Below are 26,037 nucleotides of genomic sequence, written 5' to 3'. Positions count from 1 at the left end.
AAGGTGTCTAGTGTATGGTATGTTATGGCTACTTGGTGTCAGTTAGTCTAGAGCCCACATAGCAAGTGACTTCAAGAGTTAAGTATTGAGCTTAAGCGGGGAGCAAGACATGACTGCTGTCACATTTTTGTTTATTTTTGTAGAGACAGGGTCTCGCTTTGTTGCCCAGGTTGGATTCAGACTGCTAGGCTCAAGAGATCCTCCTGCCTCAGCCTGCTGAGTAGCCGGGACTATAGGCATGCCATGTCACATTTTAATGCTTCTCTGGGCCTGGTAATTTAAAGGCACTTGCATTTCTCAGATTAAAGGTTTGTTTTCTTTATCAGAACACAGAGAACAAGGGAAAGCATCATGCAAGATGAGGCAAGAGAACTATGGCAGAGGCCAGACCTATCAGGGCCTTTTAAAAGATTAAGGATTTAAGTCTTTCAAGAGCAATGGGAGGATGTTGGAAGATTTTAAGCGGTGTGTGTGTGTTTGCGTGGCAGGGTGGCAGGGCAAGTATGACAGGATCAGATTGTTCTTTCCAAATAATTGGTATAGAAGGGACTAGAGGGGATGGACAGTTCCAAAGTCAGTTCCTTGGGGAAGTTTTCTTTGAACTCCTGCATGGTCTCCCTCCAAAGACTAGATCAAATTCCCTGTGAGCTCTGAAAGGTGAGCACTCACTGTTCACCTCTCCTTCCTAGCATTTTCATAGTGATAATTTTTTATTTATTTGCATGATTATCTGATTAACCTCTGTCTTCCTCTCTAGACTGTCAGTAGTGCGGAGACTGTGTCTATTGGACTAGATGGATGAGGGAGACCAGTTACAAGGTTATTGAGTAACCCTGGTACAAGATAGCTTGGATTAGGGAGGAGGCCAGGGAAATATAGAAAGGTATAAGCCTGAAACCCACTGTCACTACTTCTCCATCCTCAATTATTTAATTCCTTTTCAGACCAAGTTATGTTATATGCCTGCAACCCAAAGGATCTAAACTATATCATTTGGAAGATTTTTATTATTCTCCAGCATCCAGTTGGAAATCTGAAAAAAAACAATAATTTATTGCTTCGCCTGGTTCTCTCCCACTTGTAAGCTTGCTCTTTCAGAAGTACAATGATAACTATATATATATGTGTGTGTGTGTGTGTGTGTGTGTGTGTATATATATATTTTTTTTTTTTTGAAACAGAGTCTTACTCTGTTGCCCAGGCTACAGGGGCTCGATCTCAGCTCACTGCAACCTCTGCCTCCCAGGTTCAAGCGATTCTCCTACCTCAGCCTCCAGAGTAGCTAGGATTATAGGTATGTGCCACCAGGTCCGGCTAATTTTTGTATTTTTAGTAGAGACGGGGTTTAACTATGTTGGCCAGGCCAGTCTTGAACTCCTGACCTCAAGTGATCCGCCCACCTTGGCCTCCCAAAGTGCTGGGATTACAGGTGTGAGCCACTGTGCCCAGCCAATAATTGTATTTTGATAATTATTCTGTAACAATATTTGATGGTGGCCTATTGCATCCTCAGTTTCTAGGATTTCATAGGTACACTTTAATCTCAGCAGGAACACTAAGCCTTATCATTTATTGAAATATTCTTTTTCTTCTGGACTGTCTCCTCTTCTTATTGTGACTTTAAAAAATTTTTTTAAAGACTGTCATTTAGCCAGGTGTTGTGGTGCACACCTGTAGTCCTAGCTACTCAGAAAGCTAAGACAGGAGGATCCCTTGAGCCCAGGAGTTTAAGGCTGAAGTGAGCTATAATTGTACTACTGCCTTTCAGCCTGGGCAACAGAAGGAAACCCTGTCTGTAAAAAATAAAGAAAGATAGATTTTAAAAAAGCGATAAACCTTATTTTTTAATCATGTGATGATGGTGTCTTTTATTGATTTATTAATGATATCCTTGTCTTACAGATATCATTAAGTTCTTATTTTAGTCAATACTTAATTACCTGAATCATCATCTCCTGGGGAAAAAGCTTTAGATTACAGAGGCACAGGATCAGACTTGTGTTGTCTTCCTCAAAATTTTCTCAGGATTTTCCTCATGTTTTGCTTTCAGTGAGATTCATTGATTGGACTGTCTCATTATTGTTAATGTGTGAAATAAGTGAATTTATCAGTGGTTTGCAATAACCATTTACAATAACCTTCATCCATTATTTATGGAAATGATTTTGTACTACATTAGCTTTGATGAGAATATGCAGTTTGCACATTGATTAGTAGTAAAATAAACATATTTCACATCTTTAAATTTTCATGCATTCCTTCATTTATTTGAGGGTAGATGTTGATACTTTGCAAGAATCTTTATTAATTAGAAAGTGTTAGAATCTAAAGATAAATTGCCTGCAGTTGGGAACATAAGGAAAAGAATAAAATTGAACTTTTTTTTCTCTGATAATATGTCAGCCCCTTTAGAAATTTAAAAATTATATACTGTAATGCACTACATAATGATGTTTCTAGTCAACCAAGGACCACATATATAACAGTAGTCCCATAAGATTATAATGAAGCTGAAAAATTTCTATCAATCTGGTGACATTGTAACTATGATAATGTTGTAGAGCAATACATTACTTTTTCTATGTTGAGATACACTAATACCATGTCTATCATGTTACAGTTGCCTGCAGCATTCAGTATGGCAACATGTTTTACCGGTTTGTAGCCTAGGAGCAAGAGACTATACCAGTAGTAGGCTCTACCAACTAGGTTTGTGTAAGTACACTCAGTGGTGTTCACACAAATACAAAATCATCTAATGACGCATTTCTCAGAAGGTATCCCCATTGCTAAGTGACACGACTGTATAACATTTAGTGACACAAATAATAAGTTTTCCAATTATCTTTAAGCCAGCCTATGAGCCTCTAGCCAGTACAGAAGTTGTGTCTTTTCATTTCATAAGATGCGGGCTCATCTTCTTTGGGCTAAGCCTTCTGTGGGGAGGGGAAAGCTAATATCTCATTAACAGCTAGAGTTGTAAATACAGGTAAAAGTTAGTTAAGTAGGTCTCAGGCTCCAGAATAAGCTTTTAATTTTCACTAGACACTTCCAGAGCAATGTCTTTTAAGAGCCAGTGTAAGTTCTGCCTAAAGGTGCTTCTGACTTGCTGGACAAAGAACCTCTTTTGGTGCTGGATCTACTCCTAACTTCCTGGATCCTATGTCTCCTGACTTAACTGCCTCTAATGCCAGCTACCTACTGAAATCTGTCTTCTTCTTGACCTTGACTCCCTTCTATGCTAGCCACTTATGAAGTGCCTAACTTCATACTGGCTCTCCTGTATGCCTTCTGCTCCCCCTTGATATGACAGAAAATAAAATCTAGTTGTGAGATTGGACCTGTTAATTTGAGAGAAGCATTATACCCTAAATATTTCTTAGCCATCAACATGATGAAAGATTTTTAGAACCTTTTATTTTCCGAGACTTAAAGCATTCTTGCTAGAGCTCTCTGGAGACTTAATATTTTAAAAGTGAAATAGTTGTCATCAACTCTTTTTTTCTATACTGGTCTGGCCAGTAGTACATAATCAATTATGTATTTGTTGAATGTATGATAGTCACCAAATACCATGTTTACTTATTCTGTTTAGTGTTATCAACATAAGCCATTCAGACACCTTTATTTCTGGTTTCTCATTACTATGTAAAGCATTCTTGAATTATTTACTTTATCCACAAGCTAATATAATATTTTAGAGTAGCCATAAATATGATTCAAACACAATACTGCTATAGAAAAACCATATTTTATATTTACTGGTAAACACCAATTCTACCAAATAGCATATTTGGAACTTACATATTGAACAGCAGTATCACATAGTAGCAGATTCATTTGTTAATATTGGAATACTAAATTGACTAGCTTTTGTCTACATAACTAAGGTTGAAATTGGTACCTTGTAGGGCCTGAAAAGCTTAATTATTGTATATATAATATAATAGTGTAAATGAAGTTAAATTTATGTGGCAATGAGGGTTATCCTCTTGATGTTCTGATATTATAAAATATTTGAAATATTTAAATATGTTCAAAAATATATAAAGATAAATGTAAAATTATTATGTTCTTTTCATGTGTAGCTTAGGTGATCTGTTTCATTATTTTATAGTTGTTTCTGTAGCACTGGAAATTTTTTTTAAAATCCTAAAATATAGTAGGGTTACAGCTCTGTTTCAAAATTCACTGAAATGTTATTAATATGTAGTGCTTATATAAGAGCAACTAATAGCTAGGCGCACTGACTCATGCTTGTAATCCCAGCACTTTGGGAGGCCAAGGTGGGTGGATCACCTGAGGTCAGGAGTTCAAGACCAGCCTGGCCAACATGGTGAAACCCCATCTCTACTAAAATACAAAAACTAGCAGGCATGATGGCGGGTGCCTGTAATCCCAGCTACTTGGGAGGCTGAGACAGGAGAATCTCTTGAAACCAGGAGATGGTGGTGTGCAGTGAGCCGAGATCGCACCACTGCACTCCAGCCTGGGCGACTGAGAGAGACTCCGTCTCAAAAAAAAAAAGAGAAACTGATAATGGAGTGATGACTTTAGCCCTTTTAAATACTTGTAATCTATGTATTTTCATCATACACAAAAAGAATTTTGTGTAGTTAAAACACTGTAATTGACATGAATTATTGATTTACAATGAGCAATTACATCACACTAGTAAACTCATGAGCATTTTCTAACTTACGGGATATTGTTTTGCAGGAGAAAATAGATGTAAAAATGGTTTTCATGACTTGAATATGTAATTTCCCATTAATACAAAATATTTTACCAATTGTTACCACAAAATTGGTTAAAATTAATACTCTTCTGTCATAATAGATCAAGGCAATTTACATTTAGTTTTCTTTGTCTTTTTTGTTTGTTTTGTTTTGTTTTGTTTTGTTTTATTCCCTTCCCATCCCCTAATTATTTCATGGCATTTCAGTGCATCAGAGAATTTAGATGAGCTGTCTTCCTCCAGTAGCTGGTTACTTAACCAGAAGCACAGTAAGAAAAAGAGAAAAGACAGGACAAGACTGAAATCTTCATCCTTGACTTTCATGAGTACATCAGCCCGAACAAGGCCACTTCAGAGTTTCCACAAACGAAAACTCTACAGATTGAGCCCTACTTTTTACTGGACTCCACAGGTAAGGCTGCCTTTGGGAAGAAAACATTATCAAAGATTCACCATCAGCATATTTCATGTATGAGAAGATGTAGATTGTTATTTAGAATAACACTTATTTTGAATAATTACATGTATAAAACTTACAAATATAGTTTATAAATGATATAGTAGATGTTAATAATACTAAAGTGGGCTTTAGTAATTTTTTAAACATTGCAAGCAGTGTACTCTGAAACTTCTCACATCCCCAGTTAAAAAAAAAAATCTATTATGCCTAAACTAATTTGAGAGATAATGAAATGTCAAGATGATTTTTAAAATGTACTGGCAAAGATAAGAAGGTAAACACAAATGTACTACATATTTGTCTCATAAATATTTGCTCAGAAGAAGAAAATCTGCACAGCTTCAGTTATTTTGGAAGAAGTAACATTGCTTTCCTTTTTAGGTTTGATATTTATTAATTTTGTTGAGTGTTCCTTTTCCTTCTTCTAGAATATAAGCAATACAATTTTAGATATTCATGCTTACAGTTTTTACAAATTAAGTATACTTCATTAGAAACATTCATTTTGAAAAACATATTTTTCATGTGTGAACAAAATAATGGGGATACTTCTGTTAGTGTACTTCTAAACCAGCTGTGATGAAAGGAAAAATACGTTATCTCTAGTTCTTGCTGGATATTCTCCCCCCCCACAATTATTTTAGATTTCTTAATATATCAAAGGAAAGAAATTATTGATACTACTATTTAATAGTTTCTGATTATCATTACATTATCTATTTAAATATGTTTGTATTAAAATAAAGATGTTTGTTTTATTAGGAACCAATTGTAAACTCTTTTATCAGGGTCCAGTTATAAATAGGAATGTGGATTCTGACAAATTAGCTTTTATTAAAAGACTTTTCCTGCTGGGCGTGGTGGCTCATGCCTGTAATCCCAGTACTTTGGGAGGCCAAGGCAGACGGATCACTTGAGGTCAAGAGTTTGAGACCAGCCTGGCCAACATGGCGAAACCCCATCTCTACTAGAAATACAAAAATTAGCCCAGCGTGAAAAATACAAAAATTTGCCCAGCATTGTGGCAGGTGCCTGTAATCCCATCCACTGGGGAGGCTGAGGCAGTAAATCGGATTCCAAAGCCCATGTTCTTTCTATAAACATTTATAGCAACAAGAATAAACCAAATCTTTTGTGGGCCTGAAATCAGTAAAGACAGTATATTTCAGGGTTTGTAAGATTAGAGGTATTAGGAAATATATAGAAAAGATGAGTTTTGAAAGATAAGGAGAGTTTTGAAGGTTATGGTGAAGAGAAAGAAAGGATTTTAAGTGAATAATTGGAACAAAGATGAAAAAAGTAGTGGAGAATAGCAAATTCTGTTACCCTCAGCTTGTCTCCCATATTGTCAACTCAATAATTATTTACCTTTCTAAACTTAATTTAAATGTCATTTCTCTCAGGAAGCCTTCCTTGACATCCCCAGAATGGTATATATATTATCATATATATATACACTATACATATATATATTTTGTTTTAACCTTGCTAAGTTGGAATTTATTATACTATTTTATAATCATTTCTGACTTCTCAGAAAAAAGTATGGTATGTTTTCAGAGAATAGGGGCTGTATCTTTTTATTTCCAGATCTACAGGGCCTTGAAGAGTACCTATCTGATAGAATGTGCTCAATAAATAATCGTTTAATGTGTTAAAGAATTAATGAAGTGGAACATAGGAAAATATTTAAAAGGCAATGGAGAATGGGAACTCAAAGTGTGTGTGTGTGTATGTGTGTGTGTCCTAGATTTGCCTACTGCGATGGTCTAGAATAGTGATATTCCATATCCCATAGAACTTACTTTTTTTTTCTTTATGGAAAGTCTTGAGAACCATAGAACTTTCTGTAATGATTCAAATGCTCTATAAATCTATACTGTCCAATATCGTAGCTCCTAGACACATGTAGCTATTGAGCACATGAAATATGGCTTATGTAATTGAGGAACTGAGGTTTGTTTTTTTTTTTTTCCTTTTTTTTTAAGAAGTTTCACTATGTAGCCCAAGCTGGTTTTGAACTCCTGGGCTCAAGTGATCCTCCTGCCTTAGCCTCCCAAAGTGCTGGTATTATAGGTGTGAGTTACTGTGCCCATCCTGAATTTTTAATTTATTTTGTTTTTATTAATTTTAATTTAAGTAGCCACATGTGGGTAATGGCTACCAAATTGGACAGCACAGATCTAGACTCAGACTTATCCTGATAAGTAATTAGTATGTCCGGAACTCATATTTTGTTTTCTAATACCATTTCCTACTAAAAGGAATCGGGGATTTCTGGAGAAATGGCTGGTCTCCAGGGCTGGGGAAGAAAAGGTATGATCATCTTGGAACATCATAATGTTAACAGAAAGCAAAGAAGTGTTTTAAAAAATGATAAAGGCCTGTTGAAAGAACACAGAAACGAGCTTCAAGAGGCCCCTACTGGCCAAATCTAGGACTATTTGCTATCAAAATAAATAAGGACAATATTGAACCATTGAAAAAATAGGAACTCATGAGTCCATACTGATGATAGATAAATTGGTGAAAAGGAAGACTTTACCATATGCTAGGATGCTGATTAATAAATGTAGAATAAACAGTCAAATTAGATAATCATTTTGCAATCATCATAGTAAAGATTGGACAAGAATCATTAATGGGTATAAATCTGGGGTCAGGATTGAGGAGAGGTTTGATGAGGAACAAGATATTTGCATGATCTTAAAGCAGGGGTCCCCAGTCCCCAGGCCACAGACCAGTACTGGTCTGTGGCATGTTAGAAATGGACCACACAGCAGGAGGTGAGCAGCAGGTGAGCGAGCATTGCCGCCTGAGCTCTGCCTCCTGTTAGATCAGTGGCAGGAACACATAGGAACTCAAATCCTTTTGTGAACTGTGCATCTGAGGCATGTAGGTTGTGTGCTCCTTAGGAGAATCTAAAGCTTCCTGATCTGAGGTGGAACAGTTTCATCCTGAAACCATCTCCCCATCTCCTACACCCCCAATCCCCTGTCTGTGGAAAAATTGCTTTACATGAAACTGGTCCCTGTTGCCAAAAAAGTTGGGGACAGCTGTCTTAAAGTGCCTCCTGCCAGTTGCCAGGGGGCATATAGTAACTATATATAGAGAAACAAACAATACTTTGCCTGAGTGATCAAAACTACTATCACCTGTGAGGGAGGATATAATAACACTGTGTAGTATTCTGACCAGAAATGTATAACCTGAATTTAATCATGAGTAAATATCAGACAAAGCCAAAATCAGACATACAGTATTAAAAAACAACAACCGGCCAGTATTCTTTTAAAAATGTCAATGTCATGAAAGCCAGGAAAGGCTAAGGACTTGTTCTAGATTGAAAGAGACACTAAAAAGATACATGACAACTAAATGAATATGTGATCTAGAGCAGAATTCTTTTCAAGGGAAAAAATTACTGGGACAATTGTGGAAACTAGACTATTGATGGTAGATTAGACAAAATATTTTATTAACATTGAATTCCCTGAATATTATTGTTTTGCAGTTACGTAAGAAAATATCCTTATTCTATGAAATACACATTGAAATATTAAGGGTAAAGTGGCTAAGGCATCCATTGTATATAATAAATAAACTTTCCTTCTGGAATGGTACCAGCCATGTACAACCAAAAAGAGAGGGGAGTGAAATATTTAAAATATTTTAAAACAAAAGCGAATGCTGTAGTGGGCAGAACTGTGTCTCCCCCCGGCCCGCCCCACACACACACCCTGAAAGATATGTCTATGTCCTAACTCCTGGTTCCTAGGAATATAACTGTTATGGGTTGAACTGTGTCCCTAAGAACTCTTATATTGAAGTTCTAACAGCTAGCACCTCAGAATATGACCTGGAAATTGGGTCATTAAAGATGTAATTAGTTAAGGTAATCAGGGTGGGCCCTAATCCAATATGACTGATGTCCTTATAAAAAGGGGTAATTTTAGTCGGGCATGGCAGCTCATGCCTATAATCCCAACACTTTGGGAGGCCAAGGCGGGTAGGTCACCTGAGGTCAGGAGTTTGCAACCAGCTTGGCCAACATGGCGAAATCCCGTCTCTACTAAAAAATACAAAAATTAGCCAGGCATCGTGGTTTGTGCCTGTAGTACCAGCTACTCCAGAGGCTGAAGCATGAGAATCACTTGAACCTGAGAGGTGGAGGTTGCAGCGAGCTGAGATCATGCCACTGCACTCCAGCCTGGATAACGGAGTGAGACTCTGTCTCTAAATAATTTAAAAAATAAAAATTAAAAGGAATTTAGACACAGATGCATGCATACAGGGTGAATGCCACATAAACATGAAAGTTGAGGTCAGAATGACACTTCTACAAGCCAAGAAACACCAAAGATTGGCAGCAAACACCAGAAGATAGAGGATACGCCTAACAGAGTCTTCCGCTTAGTGCTCAAAGGAAACCAATCCTGCTGACATCTTGATTTGACTTCTAACCTCCAGAACTGTTATTTAAGCCACTCAGTTGTGGTATTTTGTTAAAATACACCTAGCAAACTAATACAGTGGATGTTTTTGTTAGTAAGGTCTTTGTAGTTGCAATTAAGGATCTTGATTGAGATGAGATCATTTTGAGTTTAGAATGGGTCCTAAATCCAGTGATTGTTGTCCTTATAAGAGAAAGGAGAGGGCCGGGCGCAGTGGCTCTGCCTGTAATCCCAGCACTTCAGGAGGCCAAGGCGGGTGGATCACAAGGTCAGGAAACCGAGACCATCCTGGCTAACACAGTGAAACCCCATCTCTACTAAATATACAAAAAATTAGCCGGGCGTTGTGGCTGGCGCCTGTAGTCCCAGCTACTCGGGAGGCCAAGGCAGGAGAATGACATGAACCCAAGAGGCAGAGCTTGCAGTTAGCTGAGATCGCGCCACTGCACTCCAGCCTGGACAACAGATCGAGACTCTGTCTCAAAAAAAAAAAAAAAAAAAAAAAAAGATTTGAGACACAGAGAAGGCTATATGAAGGTGAAGGCAGAGGTTTGAGTTATGCTTCCACAAGTTAAAGAATGTTGGGGCCAGGCCAGGCACAGTGGCTCACGCCTGTAATCTCAGCACTTTGGGAGGCTGAGGCGGGCAGATCATTTGAGGTCAGGAGTTCCAAACCAGCCTGACCAACATGGTGAAACCCTGTCTCTACTAAAAATAAAAAAATTAGCCAGGTGTGGTGGCAGGCGCCTGTAATCCCAGCTACTCGGGAGGCTGAGAAAGGAGAATTGCTTGAACCTGGAAAGCAGAGGTTACAGTGAGCAGGGATCCTACCACTGCACTCCAGCCTGGGTGACAGAGTGAGACTCTGTCTCAAAAAAAAAAAAAAAAAAAGGAATGTCAGGGACAAAAAATTAATTAATAATTTAAAATCAAGGTGTTGGCAGAAAAAGTAAAATTTAAATTTAATTTTAAAAGAAGAATGCCAGGAGCCACAGAAGCTGAATGAGTCAAGAAAGGATTCTCCCCTAGAGCCATCAGAGGGAGTGTAGCCCTGCCAACACATCAATTTCAGACTTTTGTCCTTCACAACTATGAGATAATTAATTTCTGTTGGTTTAAATCACCCGTGTTACGGTAATTTATTATGGCAGCCCTAGGAAACTTATACAGAGTTTGGTGCCAGGAAGTAAGGTGCTGATGTAACAAATACTTAATGGTGGAAGTGACTTTGGAACCGGGTAATGAGCAAAGGCTGGAAGAATTTTAAGGTGCATGATAGGGAAAAGCCTAGGTTTTGTGAGAGCTCAGAAGGAAATGAGGAAAATAAAAGACAAATCTGCTCTTATCTTAGAGAATACATATGTCATCATGAACAGAATTTGCTAGAATTCTGAGTGAATAACAGAATGAATGTTAAAGGTGCGTTTGGTGAAGTTTCAGAAGGAAATGAGGGACACGTTATTAGAAACTGGAGGGAAGGCTATCCTTGTTATAAAGTGGCAGAAAACTTGGCTGAATTATATTCTACTGTGAGGTGGAAAACAGAACTTGTAAACCATTTACTTGGATATTTAGCTGAGGAAATTTTCAATTTACAGTGTGGGATTTGTTATCTGGTTTCTCCTTGCTTCTTAGAATATGAGAGGAAAGAGATAAAGTGAGTAAGGAGCTGTTAGGTTAAAAGCAACCAGAACTTGATGATTTGGAAAATTCTCAGGCTATTACAAAAAGTGATATAGCTTGCTCTGGGGATTACCCAGAGCAGAGACAAACTTTTGCTGGGAAGGTTAGGTATATAACTCATGGATCCAATCAGTCATCTAAGCAGAAGCCAGGAACAGAGATAGGGTTATCCAGAAAGAATTTTGAGAGAACACTCCTGTGTTAATGCCATGGATTCCCTTGACATATGTGGGAATCCCACAAGGATTTTGAGAATTTTATACCAGAAGCAACACTACCAGCTTAAACCAAAAGGGGCAAAGACGAGACAAAATGAAAAAGGTTGTCAGACCCCCAAAATTTTACAGGCAGGAAATGCACTGATAGAACAAGTCAGTTGCAAACACTAACCCGTCAATAAAAAGGAAGGTAAATCAGACCTAAATGTGAAAGGAAAACAATAAAGCTTCTAGAAGAAAACACAGGAGAATGTCTTCATGTCCTCGGGGTGGTTGACTTCTTAAACAGGATACAAATATCACTAATCAGAAAAGATTGCTAATTTGGACTTTGTTAATTATGAATTAATTTTCATCAAAGACAGCATTAAGACAATACAGTACACACTGAGCAAAGACATCTGCATTGTCTGTGTGTGTGTGTGTGTGTATATATTCAACATAGATTTTATATCCTGAATATATGTGTATATTTTAAAATGGCTAAAAAAAACAAGAAAAAAAGAGATAACCTAATTAAAAATAGGCATAAACACAGTTACATACTTTAAAATAGTAAAGCGATAACTTTTGTTATATGTATTTTACCACAATAAAAATTTTTTTAAATAAAAAATATGCGGCCAGGCCCAGTGGCTCACGCCTGTAATCCTAGCCTTTGGGAGACCGAGGCAGGTGGATCATGAGGTCAGGAGTTTGAGACCAGCCTGGCCAACATGGTGAAACCCCATCTCTACTAAAAATGCAAAAATTAGCCAAGTGTGGTGGCAGGCGCCTGTAATCCCAGCTACTTGGGAGGCTGAGGCAGGAAAATTGCTTGAACCCGAGAGGCGGAGGTTGCAGTGAGCTGAGATTGCACCACTGCTCTCCAGCCTGGGCAACAGAGCAAGACTCCATCTCAAAATAAATAAATAAATAAAATTAAAATTGAAATTAAAGTATGCATAAGACCTGAACAGATCTTTTGTAAAAGAGGATATCCAAATGGCCAATAAACATATGAAAATATGTTTAAAATCATTGCTTATCAAGGAAATGCAATTAATACGACATCTATCCTTTTTTGTTGTTGTTTTTTTTGGAGACAGTGTCTCATTCTTTCACCCAGGCTGGAGTGCAGTGAAGTGATCTCAGCTCACTGCAGCCTCAACCTCCAGGGCTCAAACTCTCAAACATTCCTCCCACCTCAGTTTCTGGAGTAGCTGAGATGACTGGCACATGCCACCATGCCCGGCCAATTTTTCCTTTGTATTTTTTGCAGAGATGAGGTTTCGTCATATTGCCCAGGCTGGTCTCGAACTTCTGAGCTCAAGTATCTGCCCACCTTGGCCTCTCAAAGTGCTGGGATTACAGGCATGTACTGCTGCACCCAGACTAACATACATCTATTCTTATAACCCAGCAATTCCACTCTTAGGAACTCACTCAGGAATAATGAATACATATACACACAAAGGCCCTCCGGAGAAAGAGAGCAATAGAATATATATAGATATATAAGAGAAGATTTATTATGGGAATTGGCTCACATGATTATGGAGACCAAGAAGTTTCATAATATGCTGTCTGCCAGCTTGAGAACTAGGAAAAATTCCAGTGGTGTAATTCAGTCCAAGGCCAGAGCCCTAGAACCAGGAGGAGGAGGATGCCTCATATTAAGTACTGGAGTCTAAAGGCCAGAGATCCAGGAACACTGATGTCTGACTGAGGGCAGGAGAAGATGAATGTCCCAGCTTAAGAAGAAAGGGAATTTGCCCTTCCTCTGCCTTTTTGTTTTATTCGTGCTGTCATCAGATTAGGTGAGGGTGATCTTTACTCAGTCTACTGATTCAAATGTTAATCTGTTTTGAAAACACCCTCACAGACACACCTAGAAATAATGTTTTATCAGCTTTCTGGGCATCCATTCACTTAGTCAACCTGACACATAAAATTAACCATCACAGGGCTCATAATGGCTTTACTCATTAAAGCCCCAAACACAAAGCAATCTAAATGCCCACCAGCAGAATTGTGGTATATTTATACAGCAATAAAAAGGATGGACTACTGTTAAAACAACAAAGATGTATCTCCCAGACAATATGTTGAGTGAAAGAAGAGAGAACAGGCCTGGTGTGGTGGCCAATGCCTATAATCCCAACACTTTGGGAAGGCTGATGGGGGAGGATCACTTGAGCCCAGGAGTTCAAGACCACCCTAGGCAAGAAAGTGACACCCTGTCTCTACCAAAAAAAAAAAAAAAAAATTAGCCAGGTGTGGTGGTTAGGGCCTGTGGTCCCAGCCACACAGGAGGCTGAGGCAGGAGTTTGCTTGAAGGAAGCTGAGGCTGCAGTGAATCATATCTGTGCCACTGCACTCCAGTCTGGGTGACAGAGTCAGACCCTGTCTCCAAAACAAACAAACAAACAAAAAAACATACTCTATGATAAATACAAATAAAACTTATGGTGATGATAGAAATGAGAACTGTAGTTACTTCAGTGGACCATGGGGGAGAGTGTAGCAGTTGACCAGGAAAGGGCACAATCTAGGTTTTTGAATTGAAAATGTGTCATACCCTTGCTGGTGGTTACCAGGGCATATACCTATGTAAAAATTCATTATGCTGTATATCTTTGCCATAGAAGTGGGCATGTGTCCCATGCTGCACATTCAGAGTAGCCTATCCCTATTGTTTTGGCCATCTATTGTTGCATAACAAACTATCCCCAAATGTAGTGATTTAAAATCATTTTCTATTATCTTTCACGATTCTGTGGATCACCTAAGTAGTTATTCTTCAGCCTTGCCTAAGGTCTCTCATACAGTTGTAGTAAGATTGTGACTGGGGTTAGCCATCTGGATGCTTGGATGGGCTGGAATAGCTGGGATTCTTTCACTCTCTGTGGCTCCCAGAAATGCAAATATAGAAGCTAACAGTTCTTCTTAAGACTGAATCCTAGAACTAGCACAGTGTTTTTCTGTTTAATGTATTAGTTAAAGTGACTCAGTGTAGGATTTAATATAGGAGGGACTATACAAGGGCAGGAATACTGGGAGTCATGGTTCATTGTTCATTGGGGCTATAATTGAAAACTACTACAGTCCATCCTCTGGTTCCCTCTTTTGTATGTAAAAACCATTTAACCCCTTCTTCCAAGACCACTGATATCTCAACCCATTATGGCATTAGGCTCAGGCTTGAAGTCTTGGACCTCATCATCAAGAATCATGTCCATGGCTGGGTGGAGTGGCTCAAATGCCTGTTATCCCAGCACTTTGGGAGGCTGAGGCGGGTGGATCACCTAAGGTCAGGAGTTTGAGACCAGCCTGGCCAACATGGTGAAACTCCGACTCTTCTAAAAATACAAAAATTAGCCGGGCATGGTGGGTGCATGCCTGTAATCCCAGCTACTTGGGAGACTGAGGCAGGAGAATCCCTTGAACCTGGGAGGCAGAGGTTGCAGTTATCGGGAGAACCCCACCCCTAATATTCAACATGTGTTCTTTTCTGTTTCCCTAAGTGTCAGCTGGTCTGAGAAATAAAGGGAAAGAGTGCAAAAGAGAGCAGTTTTAAAGATGGGTATCTGGGGGAGACATCACATGTCAGCAGGTTCCGTGATCTCCCTGAGCTGTAAAACCAGCAAGTTTTTATTAGCGATTTTCAAAAGGGGAGGGAGTGTATGAATAGGGTGTGGGTCACAGAGATCACATACTTCACAAGGTAATAAAATATCACAAAGCAAATGGAGGCAGGGCGAGATCACAGGACCACAGGACGGGGTGAAATTAAAATTGCTAATGAAGTTTCAGGCACACATTGTCATTGATAACATCAAGAGATAGGGTTTGAGAGCAGACAACCGGTCTGACCAAAATTTATTAGGCAGGAATTTCCTCATCCTAATAAGCCTGGGAACACTACGGGAGACCAGGGCTTATTTTATCCCTTTGTCTTCAACCATAAAAGACAGCTGCCCCCAAAGCAGCCATTTTAGATGCCTACCTTCAGGGATGCGTTCTCTTTCTTAGGGATGTTCCTTGCTGAGAGAAAGAATTCAGTGATAGTTCTCCTATTTGCTTTTGAAAGAAGAGAAATAGGGCTCTGTTCCACCCGGCTCAGTGGCAGTCAGAGTTGAAGGTTATCTCCCTTGTTCCCTGAACATTGCTGTTATCCTGTTCTTTTTTCAAGGTGCCCAGATTTCGTATTGTTCAAGCACACCTGCTCTACAAACAATTTGTGCAGTTAACGCACTCATCACAGGGTCCTGAGGTGACATACATCCTCCTCAGCTTACGAAGATGACGGGATTCAGATTAAAGTAAAGACAGGCATAGGAGATCACAAGGGTATTGATTGGGGAAGTGATAAGTGTCCATGAAATCTTCACAATTTATGTTCAGAGATTGCAGTAAAGACAAGTGTAAGAAATTTTAAAAGTATTAATTTGGGGAACTAATAAATGTCCATGAAATCTTCACAATTTATGTTATTTTGCCATGGCTTCAGCCAGTCCCTCTGTTCAGGGTCCCTGACTTCCTGCAACAGCAGTGAGCCAAGATCGTGCCACTGCACTCTAGCCTGGATGACAGAGCAAAACTCTGTATCCAAAAAAAAAAAAAAAGAATCATATCCAGGCACCTCAATTGAGAGGCAGGCAAACCTTTCTGAGGTGTTAATAAAGGGTCTTACAGTCTCATCCTTACATCTTGACACTGAGGCCACAGTTTTACTGGCAGTTCCCTGGATTTGATCTTTTACTGTTACCGTATCTAATTGTGAGAACCTTTTAGTGTATGGAGTAGCTAGAAATGAGAAATAATATTTTTTAACTGGAGAGTACTGACTCTATTTTCTCTAACTTCTGCTTGAAAATGTAACAGATGCTTTTTTCTTTTCTTTTTTTTGGGAGGACAGAATCATGCTCTGTCATCCAGGCTGGCGTACAGTGGTGTGCGGTCTTGGCTCACTGCAACCTCCACCTCCCAGGTCAAGTGTTTTTCCTGCCTCAGCCTCCCCAGTAGCTAGGATTACAGGCACCACCACCATCTGGGCTAATTTTTGTATTTTTAGTAGAGACGGGGTTTCACCATGTTGGCCAGGCTGGTCTTGAACTCCTAACCTCAAGTGATCCACCTACCCAAAGTGCTGGGATTATAGGCATAAGCCACCATGCTTGGCCTAACAGCTTCTTTTTAAGATCATCCTGCAGCATCCATACTTTATCATAGGCAATTAAATGAAACCATCTGGCCCTTTGCACATTCTGCCTAGAAACCTTAGCTAACTCTATGAGTTCATAATGTACTCCTTCTATACTCCACATTTTTGTAAGGAAGTGTTACACTAATTTTTTTTTTTTATTATTATTTTTGATGGGGGAGGGATGAGGTCTCACTCTGTCATACAGCCTGGAGTATAGTGGTACGATCATAGCTCACTGCAGCCTTGACGTCCCAGGCTTAAGCAGTCCTCCCACCTCAGCCTCCCAAGTAGCTGGTACAAGCATGTATTACCACACCCAGCTAATTTTTAATTTTTTGTAGAGACAAGGTCTTTCTATGTTGCCTAGGCTTCTCTGGAACTCCTGGGCTCAAAAAATGATCCTCCTGCATTAACCTCCCAAAGTGCTAGGATTACAGGCATGAGCCACTGCCCCAGCCTAATTTTTCTACTAGAGCAATAAGATGGAAGGGATAGAGGTATACTGATAGGCATAATTATTTAGAATAATTATTTGCAGAGGTTATTATCCCTTTGCTAGACAGGATTAATAAAAAGCATAAATTGTTATGCATTTTTTTACTTGACTTTGCTCATTTTACAACACTAATGATAATGTCAAATAATAATAGCTAATATTCATTAAGCAAGTGTGTGTCAGGCATCATTTTAATTTTTGTATTAGTCCATATTCATGCCACTGATAAAGACATCCCTGAAACTCGGTAATTTGTACAGGAAAAAGGATTTAATGGACTTACAATTCTACATGGCTGGGGACACCTTGAAATCATGGTGGAAGGCAAGGAGGAGCAAGTCATGTCTTACATAGATGGCAGTAGGCAAAGAGAGAGAGAACTTGTGCAGGGGATCTTCTCTTTTTAAAACTATCAGATCTCATGAGACTTACTATCACAAGAACAGCAAGGGAAAGCCTTGCCCCCATGATTCAATTACCTCCCACTGATCCCTCCCACAACATGTGGGAATTCAAGATGAGATTTGAGTGAGGACACAGCCAAACCATATCATTCCACCCCGATCCCTCCCAAATCTCATGTCCTCACATTTCAAAACCAATCATGCCTTCCCAACAGTCCCAGAGTCTTAACTCATTTCAGCATTAACTCAAGTCCACAGTCCAAAGTCTCATTCGAAATAAGGCAAGTCCCTTTCACCTGTGAACCTGTAAAATCAAAAGCAGGTTGGTTACTTCCTAGATACAATGAGGGTACAGTAATTGGGTAAATATGGCCATTCCAAATGGGAGAAATTGGCCCAAAAAAAGGGGGCTACAGGCCCCATACAAGTCCAAAATCCAGCAGGGCAGTCAAATATTAAAGCTCCAAAATGATCTCTATGACTCCATGTCTCACACCTAGGTCACACTGATGCAAGAGGTGGGCTCCCGTGGCCATGGGCTCCTGTGGCTTTGCAAAGTATAGCCCCCTCCTGGCTGCTTTCACAGTCTGGCATTGAGTGTCTGTGGCTTTTCCAGGTACACAGTACAAGCTGTCTGTAGATCTACCATTTTGGAGTTTGAAGGAGGGTGGCCATCTTCTCACAGCTCCACTAGATGGTGCCCCAGTAGGGGCTGTTTATGGGGGCCCTGACCCCACATTTCCCTTCTGCACTCCCCTAGCAGAGGTTCTCCATGAGCACCCCACTCCTGCAGCAAATTTCTGCCTGGATATCCAGGTGTTTCCATACATCTTCTGAAATCTAGACAGAGGTCCCAAACCTCTTTACTTCTGTGCACTTGCAGGCTCAACACCACGTGGAAACTGCCAAAGTTTGGGCTTGCACCCTCTGAATCCACAGCCTGGGCTCTACATTGACCCCTTTCAGCTATGGCTGGCAGCTGGGACACAGGGCACCAAGTTCCTAGGCTGCACACAGCACAGCGACCCTGGGCCTAGCCCATAAAATCACTTTTTCTTCCTAGCCTGTGATGGGAGGGGCTGCTATGAAGACCTCTGACATGCAGTGGAGACATCTTCCCCATTGTCTTGGGAATTAACATTTGGCCCCTCATTACTTATTCATCTTTCTGCAGCCAGCTTGAATTTCTCCTCAGAAAACAGGATTTTTCTATTGTATTGTCAGGCTGCAAAGTTTCCAAACTTTTTTGCTGTTTCCCTTTTAAAACTGAATGCCTTTAACAGCACCCAAGTCACCTCTTGAATGCTTTGCTGCTTAGAAATTTCTTCCACCAGATACCCTAAATCATCTCTCTCAAGTTCAAAGTTCTACAGATCTCTAGGGCAGGGACAAAATGCCACCAGTCTGTTTGCTAAAAATAATGAGTCACCTTTGCTCCAGTTCCCAAGAAGTTCCTTATCTCCATCTGAGACTACCTAAGCCTGGATTTCGTTGTCCATATCATTATTAGTATTTTGGTCAAAGTCATTCAACAAATCTCTAGGGAGTTCCAAACTTTCCCACATTTTTCTGTTTTCTGAGCCTTCCAAGCTGTTCCAGTCTCCCAGTTCCAAAGTCGCTTCCACATTTTTGGGTATCTTCTCAGCAGCACTCCACTCTATTGGTGCCAATTTACTGTATTAGTCCGTTTTCATGCTGCTGATAAAAACATACCCGAGACCGGGAGGAAAAGAGACTTAATAGAGTTACGGTTCCACGTGGCTGGTGATGCCTCTCAATCACGGCACAAGGTGAAAGGCATATCTCACATGGCGGCAGACAAGAGAAGACAGCTTGTACAGGGTATCTTCTCTTTTTAAAACCATCAGATCTCATGAGACTTATTCACTATCACAAAAACAGCACAGGAAAGACCCACCCCCATGATTCGATTACCTCTCCCCAGTCCCTCCCACAACACATGGGAATTCAAGATGAGATTTGGGTGGGGACACAACTAAACCATATCAATTTCTAAATGCTTTAAATATATTTTTAATTTGATATTCATACCCCATTTTACTTAGAGAAACTGAAGTACAAAGTGGAATGAGAAGATACACATATTTAGCGCTATTTAAATGAATATGCATACAAATGTGGTAGTTTTCTCTTAAGTGTTAATGCCGAATCTTAACACTACTTGTATCATAAGCTTGATTTCTACATCTGATTTGAATCTTTTATGTGTTTTTCAGACTGTTTCTTTCTATGACTAGCCCATATAATCAATTGTTAAAATGTCACATAGTTTCTAAGCCTGTTTAAGAATGTTTGGCTCTCTTATTCTAAGAGAATCACATCTTTTGCTGTCTAAGCCAGTTTATTCATTACTGGTACACTTTAGTTTATGCTTGGAGAATCTATGCTTTTTTTGTTTGATAATGTTGCTTTATCTACCTAAAATATAGATGTATCTTTAGATCCAGAAAATACACTGGTAGGCATAGCTAGATGTGAACATGTTCTTCAGAATAATACTCTAATATAATTCTTAAAATATAAATGTGGCTAATAGCATTCTTTAAAATTTCACTTGCAATTAATAATTTAAAAATGTTTATCTGATCATAATACGCTTCTTCAGCTCCTTCTTGATAGTATTTATACCCAGTTACCATGCAACCTTAGGCCCTATACTGTTGATGTCTCAGCCGTAGATAACAGAAGGCACCCTGATTAACTCCTGGCAAAGGAAGTTCTCTTTCCAACTGGGAAAAGTGAACACAGGCCTCTGGCATCCAAGGTTAGAATTCCTAATACAGTTTCTATAGAAGCAGGTTGTAGGTGATTGGACATACAAATTGTTTATATAGGAAGCTAACAGTTACAATAATTATATTTTGAGTGAGGGCAGTCTACTTACTGTATTATAAGATTTTAGTTAATAAACCTGAATGTTTGAGCAAGGATAGGTCAAGAAGTGTATTCAGTCACTTCGATCAGAGGTTATTTTATATGAAATTAATAAAAGTAGAGATAGTTGGTTGAAAGTAGGGAAAAGCTCAGAGTTTTATTTGGTCATGCTCCCAATCACCTTCCTCCATACTGGGGGTGGGGAGTAGCAGTGGCGATTACTTCTTCTCTATTAATACTTGCAGCCCTTGAGCAATAATAAATAAATTGATGTGATGTAAATATCAGAAACATGACCTGGAAGGAAGTTTTAAATAAATGAAACTTTATTTGCAGGACACTCACTCACTTATCTTTTATTATCCCCCTCATGGGGTTCCCACCCCTCTGGTATCTAGTGATGTTATGTATGTTTCCTGTTTGCTCATGGTATTCTTCAGATTACCCAACTCTTTTCTTTTCCTCTTATTTCTGTACAAATATAACTGGACTGTTTTGTCACTAGTTGACCTGCTAATCTCTGGTAAGCTGTTTACCAATGATACTGTTACTCTGAAGAATGCTATTTGCATATCGAGACGCTGGTCTTGCAGAAGTAGTAAATTAAATTCAAAATGGTCACATTATTAGATTATGGAATGTTGGGTGGGAAACTATTTTGAGCAGGATAATCTTTTCATTTTTTATGAATTTTAGCATGTAATTCACAAGCCATTCCATATTTATGAAAACAGCTGTAGTGACCTAACATGTATAAATTGAAGTAAAATTAATGAATATTATAACCTTTATGAAATAAGGCAGAACTATTCCTATTTTAATTTGTTCATCTGTGATCTTTTATCTGTCTCCTATGGCAGATTTGCAGAAGTAGTGTTTGTAGTCTGTATCATCATTGTTATTTCATAGATTCTCAAATCATAATGCTGAGTGGTTTAATAAGATAATCCAGTGGTATGAATTAAGGTATATATAATAATTTTATTTGAAAGTTTCATTTCCTTTTTAAGATGTGAATGATTAGGTTTGTAAACTTTATGTGAATGCAGGCCACTTTTTTGAACAAATAATAGAAGATTTTAAAGAAAAATAAGATATCATCTCATAGAAATTTAAATTCTTACTGGAAGCTGGGCATGATAGCTCATGCCTGTAATCCTAGCATTTTGGGAGGCGGAGGTGGGTGGATCACCTGAGGTCAGGAATTCAAGACCAACCTGGCTAACTTGGTGAAACCCCGTTTCTACTAAAAATACAAAAAATTAGCCACACATGGTGACACGCGCCTGTAATCCCAGCTATTTGGGAGGCTGAGGCAGGAGAATCGCTTGAACCCAGGAAGTGGAGGTTGCAATCAGCCGAGATCATGACATTGCACTCCAGCTATCTCAAAAAAAAAAAAAAAAAAAGTTATTTAGGTAGTATTTTTATGCTGCTGGGAAGCCAACTCTTTCTTTGGTGCCACACCTACTGCAGCATCTGCTTTAGAAAATGGGAATTATCTTAGTTGAGGATTTCCTTACCTTGCTGTAACAATTCTGTACTCCAGGGACTTCTATGGGTTGACTTGGAGATACAAATTTATAGCATGTATAACATATTTCTGTGAGAAAATATGCTTTATATAATTGTAGATAAATTTGAAAGGTACCAAATTAAAAAGAGTCTAAAAGTTATTTTTTGTAGGGAAGCAGCACATTTTGGTGGTTTCATACATAAGTTCTAGAAGACACACTGGATCCTTGTTCTACTTCTTAATAGTGTGCAGTACTGTGCAAATTACTTACTACTTTGTTTTCCTCATCCATAAAAATAGGGCTACCTTCATATGGCTACATTCAGCTGGAGGGCCAGCTGTGCTGGAGGAAGTGGGACTCACTTGCTTTTCTGGCAGGTGGTGCTGGCTGTTGGTTGGGGCAACTCAGTTCTCGTTGTGGCCTCTCATGCTGCATTAGCTAGAATGGCTTCCTTCCATGGCACCTCAGGACAGTGCTCCAATATGACAAGGAGGAAGTTACATGCCTCTTGAAGCCTAGGCTCCAGATCTTTTTTTTTTTTTGAGACAGAGTCTCGCTCTGTCACCTAGGCTGGAGTGCAGTGGCGTGGTCTCAGCTCACTGCAAGCACCACCTCCTGGGTTCATGCCATTGTCCTGCCTCAGCCTCCCAAGTAGCTGGGACTACAGGTGCCTGCCACCACGCCTGGCTAATTTTTTTGTATTTTTAGTAGAGACAGGGATTCACTGCATTAGCCAGGATGGTCTCGATCTCCTGACCTCGTGATCCGCCTGTCTCGGCCTCCCAAAGTGCTGGGATTACAGGCGTGAGCCATAGCGCCCAGCCCTTTTGTTTGTTTTTTTGAGAAAGACTCTTTCTCTCCGAGGCTGGAGTGCAGTGTCAGCGATCTCGGCTCACTGCAACCTCTGCCTCCAGGGTTCAAGTGATTCTCATGCCTCAGCCTCTCGAGTAGCTGGGATTGCAGGCGGGTGCCACCACGCCCAGCTAATTTTTGTATTTTTAGTAGAGATGTGATTTCACCATGTTGGCCAGGCTGGTCTTGAATTCCTGGCCTCAAGTGATCTGGCCACCTTGGCCTCACAGAATACTGGGATTACGGGTGTGAAATACCACACCCAGCCCAACAGATCTTAAACAACATAATTTTCACTGCATTCTATAGGACAAAGCAAGTGACTTGGTCAGCCTAGATTCAAAAGGATGGAGAAATAGGGGCATACACACAGGGATGGAAGAAATTTGTGACCTTAATATTAAACAATCTTTGCCTTGGCCTCTGCTTTGGGACACAAGGACAACTCACTGAATCAGCAATGAATAAAAAAAAAAAAAAGGCTACCTTCTAGAGGTGTGTTGATATTAAATAAGAAAATACATTTGAAAGATACTTAGCTCAGGCCTGGCATGATGGCTCATGCCTATAATCCAAGCTTTGGGAGGCTGAGGCAGGCAGATCACTTGAGGTTAGGAGTTCGAGACCAGCCTGGCCAACATGGTGAAACTCTGTCTCTACTAAAAATATAAAAATTAGCTGGACATGGTGGCGCGTGCCTGTAATCCCAGCTACTTAGGAGGCTGAGACACAAGAATTGCTTGAACCAGGGATGCAGAGACTGCAGTGAACTGAGATTGCACCAGTGCACTCCAGCCTGGGTGACACAGCAAGACTGTCTCAAAAAAAAAAAAAAAAAAAAAATTTAGCTCAGTGCCTGGCATATAAATCCTCATCAAATGTGAATGATGTTGATGATGATAATGATTCAATGATTGCCACAACATCAGGGAATCAGTGATGGTTTTGGTGTGGAGGAGTGAAATGATAAAAGTATTACTTTTGAAAGATTAATTTGGTTCCTTGGACAGTACCATTTGCAGTGGGTGGAGAATGGAGGAACAGAAATTAGCTAAGAGAGGCTGTGTGCAATGGCTAGGTGAAGGTTCCCAAACTTCAGTTCTTGACTTCTGCACAGGTTCACCACCATATGTAAGCTGCCAAGGCTTGGGGCTTGCACCTTCTGAAGTAATGGCCTGAGCTGCACCTTGGCTCCTTTTAGCCATGGCTGGAACTGAAGCAGCTGGGATGCAGGCACCATGTCCCAAGGCTGCACTGAGCAGCGGGACCCTGGGCCCAGCCCACAAAACCATTTTTCCTCCTAGTCTCCAGGCCTGTGATGGGAGGGGCCGCCGTAAATATTGCTGACATGCCGTGGAAACATTTTCCCGATTGTCTTGGTGATTAACATTCTGTTGCTTGTTACTTATGCAAATTTCAGCAGCAGGCTTGAATTTCTTTCTGGTAAATGGGTTGTTCTTTTCTACTGCATTGTCAGGCTGCAAATTTTCCAAACGTTTATGCTCCGTTTCCTCTTGAATGCTTTGCCACTTAGAAATTTTTTCCACCAGATACTCGAAATCATCTTTCTCAAGTTCAAAGTTCCACAGATCTCTAGGGCAGGGGTAAAATGCTGCCAATCTCTTTTCTAACACAGGGCAAGAATCACCTTTATTCCAGTTCCCAACAAGTTCCTCATCTCCATCTGAGATCACCTCAGCCTGGACTTCACTGTCCATATCTCTATCAGCATTTTCATGAAAGCCATTCAGCAATTCTCTGGGAAGTTCCAGACTTTCCCACATGTACCTGTCTTGTGAGCCTCCAAGCCTTTAGGAAGTTCCAAACTTACCCACATTTTTTCTGTTCTCTTCTGGGCCCTCTAAACTGTTCCAGTCTGTTCTGTTACCCAGTTCCAAAGTCGCTTCCACATTTTCCAGTATCCTGATAGCAGCACCTCACTCTTTGCAGTACCAATTTACTATGTTAGTCCGTTCTCACCCTGCTGTAAGGACATATCCAAGACTGGGTTTTTTAAAAAGGAAAGAGGTTTGACTCACAGTTCAGCATGGATGGGGAGGCTTCAGGAAACTTACATTCATGGAAGAAGGGGAAGCAAACATGTACTTCTTCACATGGTGGCAGGAAGAAGTACCGAGCAAAGGGGAAAAAGCTCCTTATAAAACCGTCTCATGAGAACTCCCTATCACAAGAACAGCAGCATGGGGGTAAACACCCCTATGATTCAATTACCTTCCACTGGGTCCCTCCCATGACATGTGGGGATTATGGGAACTACAAGATGAGATTTGAGTGGGGACACAGCCAAACCATATTACTGATATACAGAAAAAAAACACAGCTGATTTTTATGTACTGATTTTGTACTCTGCAATTTTTCTGAATTCATTTAATAACTGTAGTAACTTTGTTCTTCGGGGTTTTCTATATCTAGGAACATGTCATCTACAAATAGGGAGTATTTTCTTTCTTCTTTGTCTTTCTCCTTTTTGTCTTTCCCTTTCCCATGTCCCTTCCTTTCCCCCTTCTCTTCTTTTCCCCCTTCCCTTTCTTTCCCTTTCCCCTCCTCTTCCCCTTTCCTACCCTTCCTTCTTCCCTTTCTTTTTATTTCTTTTTCTTGCTTAATTGCTTTGGCTAGAACTTCTAGTGCAATGTTGAATATCAGTACCAGATCTTAGAGGGAGAGCTTTTAGTCTTCCTCACTGAGTATGATATAAACTGTGAGTTTTTCATGCCCTTTATCATGTTGAGGAAGTTCAGTCTACGTGTTTGTATGTCTCTTAGAATCCCAGAAGTTGAATTGCTGGGACAAAGAGTATGTACATTTATAAATTTTAATTTTTTTTGCCAAATTGCCATCAATAGAATTGAACCAAATTACATTCCCACCAGTAATGCATGAGACTGCCTGTTTGCCAACATCTTTATAACACAGTAAATTATTAAAATTTTGGGTTTTACCAATACAATAGGTAGAAAATGGTGTTATAGTCTAGTTTCAATTTTTTTTTTTTTTTGAGACAGACTCTTGCTCTGTCGCCCAGGCTGGAGTACAGTGGTGCGATCTCGGCTCACTGCAAGCTTTGCCTCCCTAGTTCATGCCATTCTTCTGCCTTAGCCTCCTGAATAGCT

The 26,037-nt window shown here is 39.8% G+C and overlaps 1 protein-coding gene across 11 annotated transcripts in view; it reads left to right on the top strand.

Annotated features, from left to right (window-relative positions):
- The window catches only part of KANSL1L (KAT8 regulatory NSL complex subunit 1 like), a 145,867-nt gene that overhangs the window by 86,088 nt on the left and 33,742 nt on the right, over positions 1 to 26,037 (top strand). For all 11 annotated transcript variants that reach the window (XM_007966118.3, XM_007966115.3, XM_007966117.3 and 8 more), the window contains one exon: positions 4,946 to 5,150. In XM_007966118.3, coding sequence (XP_007964309.2) covers positions 4,946 to 5,150 — 205 coding nt within the window. The remainder of the gene's footprint in view (positions 1 to 4,945; positions 5,151 to 26,037) is intronic.

Source organism: Chlorocebus sabaeus, chromosome 10, assembly GCF_047675955.1.
Source record: "Chlorocebus sabaeus isolate Y175 chromosome 10, mChlSab1.0.hap1, whole genome shotgun sequence".
Taxonomy (NCBI): Eukaryota; Metazoa; Chordata; class Mammalia; order Primates; family Cercopithecidae; genus Chlorocebus; species Chlorocebus sabaeus.
The sequence above is the reverse complement of the archived record's forward strand: the minus strand, read 5'-3'. Positions and strand labels throughout refer to the sequence as shown.